General features: G+C 43.4%; 1 protein-coding gene across 2 annotated transcripts in view; it reads left to right on the top strand.

Moving 5' to 3' along the window:
• Positions 1-227: 227 nt before the first annotated feature.
• Positions 228-14,457, top strand: part of zcchc2 (zinc finger, CCHC domain containing 2) — a 29,822-nt gene continuing 15,592 nt past the window's right edge. Inside the window, exons 1-5 of one of the 2 annotated variants that reach the window (XM_046061105.1) lie at positions 228-1,118; positions 3,992-4,112; positions 4,446-4,516; positions 5,819-5,890; positions 7,742-7,842. In XM_046061105.1, the coding sequence (XP_045917061.1) occupies positions 369-1,118; positions 3,992-4,112; positions 4,446-4,516; positions 5,819-5,890; positions 7,742-7,842 (1,115 nt within the window). In that variant the 5' untranslated portion in view covers positions 228-368. The remainder of the gene's footprint in view (positions 1,119-3,991; positions 4,113-4,445; positions 4,517-5,818; positions 5,891-7,741; positions 7,843-14,457) is intronic. The other variant, XM_046061100.1, reaches the window with a different exon arrangement.

Raw genomic sequence — 14,457 nt, 5'->3', positions numbered from 1 at the left:
TCTAACAGGGTGCTGGGACATTTACTTTGTTTAATTCAACATTGACACATATTCTGACAGACACACTAGGCCACTAACACTAAATACCCTCTTTATTACAGCCTGTACCATAGACGATACATACTTCGTCTGTACTCAGGTGTGTTTCACCGGTAGGTTACAGGAACAGCCGCACGGTGGCATTGTGCGCTCACTTACAGCGGCTCTGCCGGAAATAAGCCGTAGAAGTAGAAGACAGTCAGCGTCAGGTGGTTCTCTGAGAGCCCCGTGTGACAGTTCGGTCCCCCTTCAGCTTTAAACCCGGTGTGAGTGGTCAACGATGTGGACCGGGTCGGTGTTCCCGCTCTGAAGCCTCCCTCGCTGCGCTGATGATGCTGAAAATGAAGCTACCGATGAAAACGGGCGAGGAAGGAGGCGACGACACGCCCGAGGAAGACTCACTGGACCAGCATATCCAGTCTGGACCAGTACCTCCCTCCTCGGGGTCAGGCAGACTACACGAGTCGCCCGGGCCGTCTGTGCATCCATCCCAGCTGGATAAGGAGACCGTGTTCGAGTGGTTCGGCCTACATCTGAACCCGGCTAAGCGGGTCGAGTTCATGTGCGGACTGCTCCACATGTGCCAGCCCCTGGAGCTCCGCTTTCTGGGGTCTTACCTGGAGGATCTCGCTAGAAAAGACTTCCATGTTTTAAGGGACTTCGAGTTTCGAGCTAATAGTCCGAGTGATCTGGGGTTGTTGACAGACATAATCGACCCAGTTGTTCGGTCCAAGCTCCTGGTGTGCTTGTCCCTCCTCGGGTCTGACAGCAGGGAATGTGCTGGAATACTCTTTCGGATACTGAGCCATGTAGACCCGGCCTTGTTCTACAAGAAGTACGACTACCCGCTTCCTCCGTTCAGGGACCCTCATTTCCAGCCACCGTGTCAGGACGGGGATCCGGGGTCCGAGCAGAACTGCTCCTCTACCGACCCCGCGGCGGGGCCCCTGGAGCAGCTGGCCCTGCTGTTCACCATGGCCTCTCTACACCCAGCTTTCCAGTTCCACCAGCGGGAGATAGTCCGAGGCCAGCTGAACAAGACGGAGCTCGCCATGGAGGAGGAGAGACGCCAGACAGCGGTAACCACCAACACTACGTTTAATGCTAAGCTAACTGCTTGCTTCGAAGTTCAACCGGGAGGTCTGAAGCACAGCTAGCTAAATTAGCTTATTAAATAATGTACTAGGCCTGTATGCTAAGTACTGTAGCATGAACCTTACTGTCCCTGTATCATGAGCGATCGCCTGTGGCAAGACAGCTAACTTCATGCTAACAGAGGAACGGCTAGCCCACACAGATTAACCTGCCAGCAGCTAAAGTGGTTTTAGTCAGTTCCACAACTGTCCCTCACATGTCTGGGGTAAGTTACTGCTATGTGTTGGTGACCATGTAACGTTAACGTTAGTGGTGCTGGGTAAACTGGGGTGACAACTTGCTAACTTTAATTTAAACTGACAAACTTATCAGCAGAGAGCTGCTCTTTACACAGCTGCTTCTCATTTCATCACTTCATGTGTAATTTACCGTCAGAGCACTTGATAAAAACTAAACTTTGAGAGACCTGCCTGAGAACTGGGACTTTATTTACCCAGCAGGAGTATTCCAGCTTTTAGTTTTGTTTTTTCAGCCCCCTTTCCCACCCTGCACTTCAGTGTCTGCGTTAGTGTTGGATGTGTTAAAGCTTAGTATGTGTTGCTGAAAGGATGTGCTGACTAAAGTACAAGCCTCCTTACACAGTGATGTAATGTTGTCTTGTTTACCAGAGACAAACCTGGGCGTAGACAAACCTGGGCGTAGCATCTAAGGAGGGAAATAAGGAAGCAAGCTGGCTCTTTACAAAGCAGGTAACCTGGACTGAAAGTCCTCACCAAACGTTGAAACAAACCTTTCTACACCATTCCCAGATCTTAGGGGGTTCTACCTTTTACAGTGATATCCAGGTATCTGTAAACCCACTTTGTGTAACCGCCCCCTGGAGTTTGGGTTCAGTGCTTGTCAGTTACTGAAGCCAGAAAATCCGGATGTGGCCAAAGGGCATGGAGCCTGGGTGGAGCTAATGTGGGAAGGCCAAGTGGAGACCTCCAGGGCGGACACCTGCCAATCAAGCAAACATTATTCCAAACACACCTCTGTATTAAAAATTACCACCAGGACACACATGTGAGAACTGAAACCTTAAGGTCACTTCCTTGATGTCCAAGCTTTCTTGAAGCTAACATCTAGTAGCTATTTGGTGGTTCGGGGTCAATCCATTTCTACACTGCATTCCTTATCACCCAAGCACCATCTTTGTCTCTGTCCGCCAGTCTCTGCGTTCCTCTCCGTCTGCCTTTGTCCATAGAGGTCAGACTGCGAGTTAGCAGGTTTTTATTCCATCTAGTTCCAGACTAATTCAGACTGCTGCTTGCCCTGATTAGACGTGTTTTATTCATTCGAGGGAAAAACCAGTGTTGTCTTTGCTGGGATGAAACCCTCCAGTCTGAAATATGAGATCTGTACTGTGTGTCTTTGAGGCAAGGATAGATTATTGACTGTACACTAATAAATGGAAAAATCACATCTCAAATATCTGAAGTCATGTTAGAATGCAAAGCTGTTCTGCAGCCGACTCTTGAGTGTCCAAGCCTCCCACCAGCACGTGAACCCCCCAACCCCACCACTCGGGGTCAGCCAGTTAGCAACTGAGCAATGTTTGGAAACGTGTCAGTGTCTAATGTAAATGACATGGGTCCGTAGTGATCAATAGGTGATGACCGACTTGGTGTTAGACCTTTTATCATGTTGCTCGTACCTTTAAACAGACATCCAGTAGGACTGATGCTCTGTGGCTCGGTTTGGGATGAATCCCTGAGCTTGACAGTGTTGTGAGTCAGGGCCTGGTGAAGATGAACTGCTCTTAATAAAATTACACGTCATTTTTAGAGTGCTGTAGGGTCTCTGGACTGTGGTACTGTCAGATGTGGTAAAAGACAGAGGGAGGCCGCAGTGGGTCCTGGTGTGTTGTCCTCAGGCAATTCTGCTTTAGTTGCCTTTTTGAAACCCCACAGGCTGCATGCTGCAGCTCAGCTGGTGTCAGCTTCATGTATTACATATTATGTTTGCTCTTAACTGTTTACAGCCTGTTTAACATTTAGTGGGTTTGTGTAGATGTAATGCTATAATTTGTAATTGATCCGATATTAATATATAAATATAAATAAGAGGAAAGAAAATAAATTTCAGCCATGCTCACTTAGCTCATTACGATTATCTCTGCCCTGCTTTTTATTTTACTTCTCCACAAATACACTTTTGATTAGCCTATTTACCAATTTTTTTCTCGTCTTTGTTTTGTTTTTGTTGTTGCTTTTTTTTCTGTTCTCCTGTTTACATATTGCACTCCTGTATATGTATGTCCTATAATGCTTTGCCAGTTTCGAAAAATGCAATAAAGAGTTAAGAAAAAAAGACATCAATTTAAAAAAAAAAAGTATGCTGACACATGTGTCAGCAGGACCACACATTCGGCCTTTATATGAATGATTTCAGAGTGGCGGTTTCTCAGTGACTTCAGAAATAAACAGACATGAAGGCGTCCCCCCTGCGATTGTCAGGAGGGGTGAATCGGCCTAATTATCCTCTAGCGCATGGCCCTAACTATAAGCTTTATCAAAGAGTCTTAAGCCCACTCTTAAATGTGGAACCCTGAGTTCTGGGAGAGCAGCCTGATCATAAGGAAACAAAGCAAAGCCCTCCTGATGTGGATGATCCAACTTTACACTGTGCTCAAACATTATGAATGTGACTCATATATCAGGGGCTTTGTTATTGAAACGTCAGATATTTCAGTTGAAACATAAAATTTTACATACTGTACCTTAGATCTGATTGGGCCCGGTGTGTTGATCAGGTTCAGGCGAATGAAGAACCCGTGTGAGCCAGTAACTAACTCTGTGTGTTTTTTTTCCTCCAGGAGCTGATGTGTCACAAGACGGATTACCTGCCTTCCCCAGCGCTGGGTTTGGGGGAATATAGTGCCTCCCACTCTCCCTGCCAGAGCCCACGATCCAGCAGCTGGGCGACACAAAGAGAAGGTGAATGGAAACAGTTACTGTACTTAATAATTGCTATCATTTACTGGAGGTGCAGCATTTGGATTTGTGGATTTTATAAGCTTGATTTAGTAATGGTCCTAAAATAAACACTGCAGGGATCAAACACCTACCCACTACACTGTACAGCTCCCCCCACACACATTTCTTTCCTTCAGTAACCTTTTAAACAATAAATGTCTCAGCACACAGAACATACTGATTGATAATAGTAAGTGCTGTAATAACCCTGATAATTGTAAAGGCTTTCATTAGACATGTACTGTCAAGTGGATATTTGGTTTAAGAGTTTATCACTGCTCTGTGTTGTTGCAGCGGTGCATATAGAGGGAATTGTGCTCAGGGGCATCTCTCAGACCAGAATAGACAAGGAATACAACTTTGAGGTAGGTCACCACACACACACAGTGTAAATATGTATGTAATAAATTGTTAATTAACTTTGTGTTACTTTTTTCACGGTGCTCCTAAATGTGTTTGTGTGCTGCTAAATGTTTTCCTTTAGCAGCACATGTACTCGTTGTGAAAAAGGTTAGCATAGAGCTGAGTGTAAATGTGACCGGCTGTCTGAGCCTGAGTGTTAGTTGTGATGGGCAAAAAAACTACCACGTTGGCCTCATGTTTATGTGATACCCATATTTTCCACAACAAAAGGATTGATATGCTCCTGAAGTATACAGCTACTGTAGTTACTTTACTGCTACTTTAAAACTGTTTTAGTGGGAACACTGATTCACTACTGCCAACACATGGTTATGTTCTCCTGTGTAACTAGATTATGCAGTACTGTGGTCTGTTCATAAAAGTGAATTGAAATAAACTACCAATGAACTACCAATTTTCAAAAGGCAGTTTTTTAAGGTGATGTGTGTAAAAATAGCATTTAAAATGAAATATTGTGGCGCTGCAGAGATGTCCTGGCCGACACATCATGTTCTGCAGAATTCAGAAAACATCTTTGGAAAAGAGACCCTCAAAAACACCATAATCATTTTAATATGTGATGGAATGAGAACAATTCTTAAAAATTGTTAGTAATACAAATCATATTGCAAATGCAGTATCAGTCAAAATAATCACTATTAGATATTTTTCTAATTGATCAGCCCTACAGCATGCTTACTGCAGCCTAACTAAGCAATAAGAAAAGCGTGCAGCGTGTCATGAACTGACTGTCTTCATACGTTCATCCCCACTGGTGTTGCATGTTGAGTCACAGTACACTATGATGTGTTCCCACAGCTGATTAGACTCATTAGCTCTTAGCTTCATGAACATTGATCACGTAATTTGTAATGAATTTGAGCCACTCTGTGTCCACTGAAAGTCACCTCACCATTCGCAACTGACCGGATGGTGGTGCTCCTGCCATTTATGAATGTATTCCTCAGACTCATGCAGTTACTCAGAAAAGATGGGACCTCTCTCTGTGTCTCAGCCGGTGCTCTAACACATCTTATTGTTCTTTTTCTTTTGTTTAAAATGTTCTTTTTATTACCATTTTGGTGTTGTATGAGTTGTATGTAACACTGAGTCACTAAAAACAGGTCCCTTCAGTCAGTACGGTGTAATCTTGTCTGTCTGGGTTTGTTTTTACTGTCACTGCGTAGCCCCATTTCCTTTTTCATGTTGCAGATTTCTCACGGTAGCCTATGTCTTGATGAAGAATGTTCTGTTCTGTGTTTCAGGTGAAGTGGTCAGACTCTTCTTCTAGCACTGTGACCAAAACCCACCTGGAACTGGAGAACTTCCTTCTTAAGGTACCACTTTTGCTGATGTTATTGACTTTCCACGCATATGCAACAACTGCTACCACATTTAGCCAGTATTTAGAGCAGCGACAGTGTCAAAGCATCACTGTGTCTACACGGAGGAGCGGCAGCAGCTTCAGTCCTCATCTGTGTTGTTGAATTTCCAGACTTGTTGGCATGCAGCCGTGGTCGTGTTCATAAGTCATCTCCTGTAGCTCCTATGAAAAAAAAGTAACACACGGGATGTGTTCATACAGGCACCAATGCTGAAGCTTGGCTAAATCCCAGTTCAGTTTCAGGTCTGTGTAATGTGAAGTGGATCAGCACCATTTAAAGACACTGTCATCTCTAACTCCGCCTCCATTAGCAACCTTCTGGCATATGATCTGGATGTGTCCTTCATGGATCTCCATGAAGCTGCCACTCCCTTCCACACACCAAAGATGAGCGTCAAATCTGCTTTAGGGACCTGAAAAAGATCAACCCAGACACCTTGACTGTAGACCTTCAGGATCTCTCCTCTGCTGATTTCTCTGTCACTGAGTTGGTTGACTTCTACAACCAATCTCTGAGCAGTCCCCTAGATCTCCACACCTTGTCAAAACCAGAACGGTCATCTTCTTACGCTCAGCCCCCTGGTACACCTGCGAACTGTGGAAGATGATGACAGCTGGGCATGTCCTTGAGCGGCATCTCAAGGCCTCAGAACTCACTGTTGAAGCCTACAGAGACCATCAGAAGTCCTACACAAGGTCCTTGAGAGATGCACGGTCACAGTTCTACTCCAACATCATCAACAATAGCCCTGGCAACTCCAAGCAACTTTTATCCACTATAAATTACAAACTCAAACTGCAAACTCACTCTCATTCAGAAGCCTCAGAGGAGAGGTGCAACGACAGGCTTATCTCCAACCTTCCATTCCTTTCTAAGGTACTGCAAAAAGTAGTTGCCTCACAGCTTCAGGACCATCTAAAACAAAACAACCTGTTTGAGAAATTCCAGTCTGGTTTCCCCACTGGCCACAGCACAGAAACAGCTCTCGTCAGAGTCACAAATGACCTGCTGATGACGGCAGACACTGACTCCCCTTCTCTTCTCATGCTCCTAGACTGCAGCGTTCGATACTGTGGACCACAACATCCTCCTTCACCGTCTACATTCCAACATGGGTCTCTCTGACTCTGTCCATAACTGGTCCTCACCCTCACTGGGAGAACTGAGCAAGACGCCTTGGGTGAGGTTAAATCCCTCAAGGCTCAGTGCTCGGCCCCACCCTGTTTATTCTCTACATGCTCCTCCTTGGCTGTGTCATCAGCCGGCATGGAATTTCATTGAACTGCTATGCTGATGACACTAAACTGTACCTCGGGGCAAACACAACCCCCTCTGCTGCCCTGCCATCATTCACTCTGACTCATATTTCCTGAAACCTCCCAGGACCAAGCTCCATACAGCGGGAGATTGGGTTTTCTGCTCAGCCGCTCCCAGTCTTTGGAATGTTCTCCGTGACCACCTGAGGAAACTACAGACTGTGGATGTTTTTAAACGCAGCCTCAACACCCACCTTTATAAGGAGAGCTTTTGGTTGAACTCTTGCCCTTTTCTTTGCCGTATTGTTATTATTTTTAGCACTTACCCGTTTTTATCCTGTAACACTTTAGGATTTGTTTAAATAGGAAGTGCATTACAGATAAAATTTAGTCAGTAAAGACCGCTGACGCTGAATTGCACTTGATACCAGATTTGACAAGTTTACACACACACACACACACACACACACACACACACACACACACACACACACACACACACACACAGCACACCTGATTTGTTCTCCACCGCCCTGTGTCTCTGCAGCTTCCTAAGGATCAGTATACTGAGTCTTTTGAGAAGAATATCCTGAGGCTTCTGAACCAGGGGGACCAGAAGGAGACCCGGGAGGTGGAAAGGAGCCTCAGGTACTTGATATTTAACCCACATACACCTTTTGTGTCAAATAATTGGGATATATAATATAATTTATATTTAGCATCAGTCTTTTCTTTGAGTGTGGCTCTAATACCAACCTGAAGGCAGTTGAGTGTTATTTATAATGAATAATAATTAAATTTAATGAACAAAGTGGAACAGTGCAAACGTGCTTGTTGAACTGGCTGACTAAGACGGGGAAGTGCAGTTTGGAAAACAATTCTTTAGTACTCATTTCTTTCTGTATTCTTTCCTGCATTGGTCTCCTTCAGTGAAAGTAAAATAAATTCAGTGTTGGGTCCTTCAGCAGAAAACAATGGACCTGTGTGGATTCTGTGCTGCTGTTTGGTGTTCTTTGTGTTCATAGATACGATTACATGAATACACCGCAAACTGCTGCCAACCAAGACCCCTCTTGACCTGATTGTGAAGCAGTCAGTAGAATTTTTCGCTGTCTCTGATTACTTTGCTCAAGTTTCCAGGCTGGAGCAGTGGTGTAGGTCCAGCTGTCTGTCAATCAATGCTGTGAAAGCAAAGGAGCGGATTTTACAGAGATGTTATATAGAGGTGTAGTGGGACCAACAGTGTGGATTGTGCATTTTATATTAAATAAATTTGAACTACTCAAAATTATTCCCCTCTCCCTGAGAGCAGGAGGAGGGGTTGAGATCAACTTTCAGCAGACGGCTGAAGAGACCCCAACAGAAGGGTGGTGGAAAGGTTGCTTTCTCTAAGTGCTATTCATGAGCAGTTGATCGTAAAACTGGCACCTTTGATTCTACAGCCTGATAATGCGGTGCCTGACTGTTAAACTGACAAAAGGGACATTAACCAGCGATTAGCATTTCCCTGAACAGCCTATCGGAACTCCCTTTTAGAGGGGGGCAGGAAATCCTAAAATATTTGATTATAATACGCGCAAATAGATTCTATAGATTCTTTTCTTTTATAGACATTAAAAGTTTAGAAAGACAGTCCCTCGGGAAACCGGAAACGCTGCCTGTCGGGAACAAAGGACTGCCCTCTGGGGAACCACGCACCAGACCACAAAAGAGCAACACACGATGTCACCCTCTCTTTTTTTTTTTTTTTTTCTCCTCGTTCTCTTGTCTTCCGCTCTGCTCTCTGGATGCTTCGGTACGCGTCCGGCGTGCCTCTCCCGGCAACGCCCTAAGAATTCCGACCAGTGCAACGAAGTCTTTGTTTGAAAGCTACGCAAAGTTCTAGCCTACCTCAGTTCCAGCAACTTAAGTTGTTTTATTTTCTTTCTTTCTTTTGTTTTGTTTTGTTAAAGTTATCAGTCCGTTAAGTTACACTGGACCAAGTTCCCTTTTTAAGCTTTTTCGTCGAGCCAACTTCACCGAGGTCAGACCAAGCCACGTGGTCTCACCAGCGGCAACGAAGGAAACCTGAAAACAGACGGAGGACGGCCAACCCTTGAGGTTTTTCTTCAATCAGACACGGAGAACCCTGGAGAATCCCTAGCAAAAAGCCAGGATCAGGCAGCTAGCGTGGGACCCGTGCAACAGGCCAAAGCAGGCCGTCGACAAGCAGTAAGACCCAACAAAATATTCTGTGGTCAGGGATGTCCCATAATGTTAATATTATCTTTTTAACTCCTAAACTCATAGCTTACTTTCATTAGTTCTCCTCTGCCGTATGAGTCAAATGCTTCCCACAATCGAACCTCCATTCTCATTGTTTAGCCATTGCTTATTTTCCCTGATGTATTTAACCACCCTTTTATATCGCTTTAGTTAGTTAATAAATTCACTGTAATCAAGAAATTTTTTAAAATTAATAGCTAGTTTAGACATGCTACAGAGGAGACATGCCACTTTAAGAATCCTCAGTACAACTTTATAGGGAAAACCCATAACGCCAAAGATGGCGGTTGTCCCACCCCTCCTGCTAGAAAGTCAATCGTCCGAGGCGGGAAACATATTTCAGCCAATTGCGTGCTTCCACTGACGTAAGGGGCCTACTGCGCATGTGCAGTAGAAGTATAACCGGAGTCACCGGTCGGGGAAAAATGGTTTTTAAACCTTATTTTGAGGCAAAGTCGTTTTTTTAATCAGCTTTTATTGCTGATTCCAGTCATGTAGTTTTTATGACCAGTAAGTGCAGTTCTGGCTTTCTCCCCATTCATTCAGATGGGAGTCTGGTCTTGTTAGTCTGAAATGGCTGCCCGGAGGCGTTGCCAAGATAGCTGCCGAGTGGTACGACTTGCCTATAAGGACCTTGTTTCACATCATGCAGAGCCACCCCTGTCGCTTACACACTGTGGTCAATCAGTGGAAACTGTTTTCAGTATTTAGGTACACTTATGGATGACACATTGAGTTTCACTGAAAATACTGATTCCAAATGTAATAAAGCCTGGCAGAGACTGTTTTTAATTAAGAAACTGAAGGAGTTTGTGGTCAGTCAAAACATCCTTGACAAAGTGTATGCCTGATAGAGAGTACTCTGGTGTTTAATATCTCTGTCTAGTTCGGACTTCTAACACTGGCTCTAACACACTATCAAAAACAAGCTGGCCAGGATAGTCAAAACAGCAGGAAAAGTAATAGGCCACAAAAGTCTTGGGATGACTTTTAGAGTCCAGCAGCCTGTTGCACCAGCGATACGCAAGTTCTACCTTAAGTTAGGGTGCAAAGTCCACACTAAACAATACGTTGAAACTAGTTAGTTTGAGACTTAAGCTGTGTTGATGTTTGGTTGCACCACCGAGACGTAAGGTGCATCTTAGCTACTCTGGCATAAAGTCCATACTCATCAAAACAGTGTCGCAGAAATTGACGTTTACACATCCCATGGCCAATCAGTGAACAGTAACGGGCAGATGAAATTGTAATGTTATAACGTATATACGCAAAATCTATGTTTTGCCCCCCCCCACCCACTATTTTTACTCTTTAATCCAATATTTTCTTTGGGCTAGTAATCTACTCTTAATTTCGCTACATTTTCAATTCATAACTTAACCAGTCTGTGATCTGTATTTTGCTTCATTAACCCGAAATGAGCTGCTGATCAGCTGTCTATCACTGGATTACTTTGATGCTTAAGAAAACTTGATGTGACGAACATGAGGACAGAGATAATGATATCATCAGAAAGTGTGAGTCACACTCAATCTAAAAATGTGTGTATCATGTCTGTGTGTTTGGATTTGACTGGTTATGAAACATGGGGGAATTTTAATGCAAAAACTGGGACAATCAAACCCTAAGGGTTTTAAAGTACCGTAACTGCCTCCAAGAGCTGTGTGTCCCAGTACACAGGTCATGCATGTAGGTCTCTGGCTCCATGCCTCATCGTTTGGAAAGATATTATGATTATTTCCTAATAGCTGGACTGATAGTTGACCACCAACAATGGGTGAGGCTGACTTTCAAAGCCGGCTCTGCCCTTTTTGTGATCCACAGCTCACCCTCCCTCTCACACTGGTGCACATCAGTTTCATTTTGTGGGAAGTGAAACTGGACAGTGAACCTACATGAACTCAAGCTTTTCATCAGAAGCCCGGCCCACAACTGGATGCGCTGCAATCAATCATGCCTGCTTTTGCAACCCTCTCACCTTTTGTGGGCCTGGGCTTTACAGCGCTGCAGGAAAAGCTTTTGCTTTATTATTTTACCTGCAGATGGTCTTTATACCTACAGTATATTGGTGTTGGAAGGGATAGACGGTTTAAAAATGAGTTTTCATGAAGCATTTAAAATAAAAAAAAAACAGGTGTAGGTCCACTGACTACGATGAAACTAAATTATTAGGGCCTGAGCACGAACTGTGTGAGGTCCCTATTGAAACTGAAGGGATTATTAAGGTGCGTTCCCACCGAAAGCAAATCCAGCGTTTTGGGGGGCTTGATTACATCCAAAGTCAATGCAAAGACGCGAATTCACGACGCCTCATCCCGGAGCGGATGAGGCGTTTGTCGCGCAGTTCGTGCGAGTTAAAATTTTTCAACTTGGGCGAGAAATTCGCTTGACGTGATGTTGCGAAGGCCTATCAGCATTGAGATTGTCCAAACGTCACTGGCGGCTTCGGAGCGTTGTTTGGAGAGGACCAGGCGAGCGGTGTAATGACAAGCCACTGTCCGACAGGGAGCTGCTAAAGAACGGGGAAGTGGATGGGGAGTAGTGCTGCAGCTTTCGGACAAATAAACACCCGTAGTGGGTCTGGGTTCTGCTCTAACAACTATGCCGTTTGCCAGCGGGAGGAGGTCCGAGTTAACTGGTTTTATTAAATTATCTTTTTACTTTAGTTTTGGGAATTACAACTTGATTTATCTTCACTTGTGCTTCTCGGCAGCTAGATTCCGTGCACATCCGGTTCCACTGTTGACTTTAGCGTCGGACGGCACCAGAGTTCTGCTGGACTACTACTTCATTTTTATATAAAAACCGGACAAAGCTGGACGTTACTTGGATAAAAGAAAGCGAGGAAGTTGAACTACCTGGTGAGTTTAGAAAATGTGTGTCTGTAACTTTATTCCAGCTGTCGTTGTACTTTACTCTGAACAGGTTAGCATAGTCCTGATCGATCCGAAGTCCAATCAGAAAACGCGTATTTTAAAAGTTGTCGTCCTGCTGACTTGCTGACAGACCTGACAAAGAATGAATTCATATATCTAACAAAATGGCATCATATTGTAGTTATTTCGGCAGCAGTTTGATCAGTTTATTGCAATTAAATCACAGCAAAAGGTTTACTTTGGGTTCATATAGCTGTAGTATCCGCGGGCTGTGTTAAAACGCGTGTGTGAGAACACTGAAAACGCAGATTTAGGACCCGAGCACGAACTGTGCGAGGTCCCTATTGAAATTGAAGGGATTATTTTTGTTTTTTCTGCAAAGTAACCTCAATTTTGGGGGCCTAAACATACTCGAAAACTCACCAAACTTTGCACATAATTCAGACGCGGTGAAACTTATGATTTTATGGGTTTCCTGCATGGGTGTGGCAAAATGGCTCGCTAGTGCCCCCCTGCAGAGCAGCCCCCGTGACACTTTTCACCTACATGTATGAAATGTCTGTGACACATGTATCATGTCCAGACGTACAAAAAGCCTCTTGGAGTGATGCCCGACACCCAACAGGAAGTCAGCCATTTTGGCTATTTACACACTCCGTACTTTAACGAACTCGTCCTAGGGATTTAGTCCGATCAACCTGAAATTTTCGCTGTGCACTCATTCAAACGGTTATTAGAAGTCGACCAGTTTGCCTATGGCGTATCATCAAAAATTGGTGATTCGCCATGAAACAGGAAGATGTTATAACTTCAGTACACATGCTCACATCTCCTCCAAATTTGATAAGTATAACAAAAGTACTGCTCTGAATACATTCATATGCCAATATTCACTCAAAGTCATAGCGCCACCTGCTGGCAACAGGAAATAACACATTTTACGCTGTAATGTACAACTCCTAGCAGGCTGGACATATCAACTTCAAAACTTTCCCAGAAAACCCATAATGCATTGTTGAAGCCATGTTGTAAAACTCGTGACTTTGCAGTTAACAGTGTGGCGGTGGCGTGGTGGCAAAGTTGAACTCTTCGCCATGACACAGGAAGTTGTTGTAACTTGACTGTACATTTTTTATTTTATTTTATTTTTTTATTTTTTTTATTACAAGAATTGTATAGTTACAGTTCACGTTTTTATAAGGAACAAAAACAGAGACAGTGAAAAAAATAAATAACAAAGAAACAAACAAAAAAATTATAAAACAAAAATAAAGTATACAGCCAGAGTGTCAAACAATAAATATCAGTTAAATTAATTATAAAGTTATATTAGATAAATGTTGTAAACATTTTGATGCTGATTTACTCTTCAGTCCAGAAATACAGACTATATAATTTTTTAAGTCAAATTTAAAAACATTGAAAAGAGGTTTGTTCTTCATAAATTTTGATTTATGAATAAAGAATTTTCCAAGCAAGATTAATAGATTGACTATGTATTGTACAGAGGAGTTTGAATCAGAGAAATAAAATAAAATGTCAAAATTGGATATTTTTACATTTGAGCCAAAGTGTCCATTAATGAAGCCTTGTATATACAGTGGGTACGGAAAGTATTCAGACCCCTTTAAATTTTTCCACTCTTTGTTTCATTGCAGCCATTTTCCAAAAATCAAAAAAGTTCATTTTATTTCTCAGTAATGTACACTCAGCACCCCATCTTGACAGAAAAAAACAGAAATGTAGAAATTTTTGCAAATTTATTAAAAAAGAAACTGAAATATCACATGGTCATAAGTATTCAGACCCTTTGCCGTGACACTCATATTTAACTCAGGTGCTGTCTATTTCTTCTGATCATCCTTGAGATGGTTCTACACCTTCATTTGAGTCCAGCTGTGTTTGATTATACTGATTGGACTTGATTAGGAAAGCCACACACCTGTCTATATAAGACCTTCCAGCTCACAGTGCATGTCAGAGCAAATGAGAATCATGAGGTCAAAGGAACTGCCTGAAGAGCTCAGAGACAGAATTGTGGCAAGGCACAGATCTGGCCAAGGTTACAAAACAATTTCTGCAGCACTCAAGGTTCCTAAGAGCACAGTGGCCTCCATAATCC

This window comes from Micropterus dolomieu, linkage group LG01 (genome assembly GCF_021292245.1).
Source record: "Micropterus dolomieu isolate WLL.071019.BEF.003 ecotype Adirondacks linkage group LG01, ASM2129224v1, whole genome shotgun sequence".
Classification (NCBI taxonomy): Eukaryota; Metazoa; Chordata; class Actinopteri; order Centrarchiformes; family Centrarchidae; genus Micropterus; species Micropterus dolomieu.
Note: the sequence above shows the minus strand (reverse complement) of the source record. Positions and strands in the feature narration are given on the sequence as shown.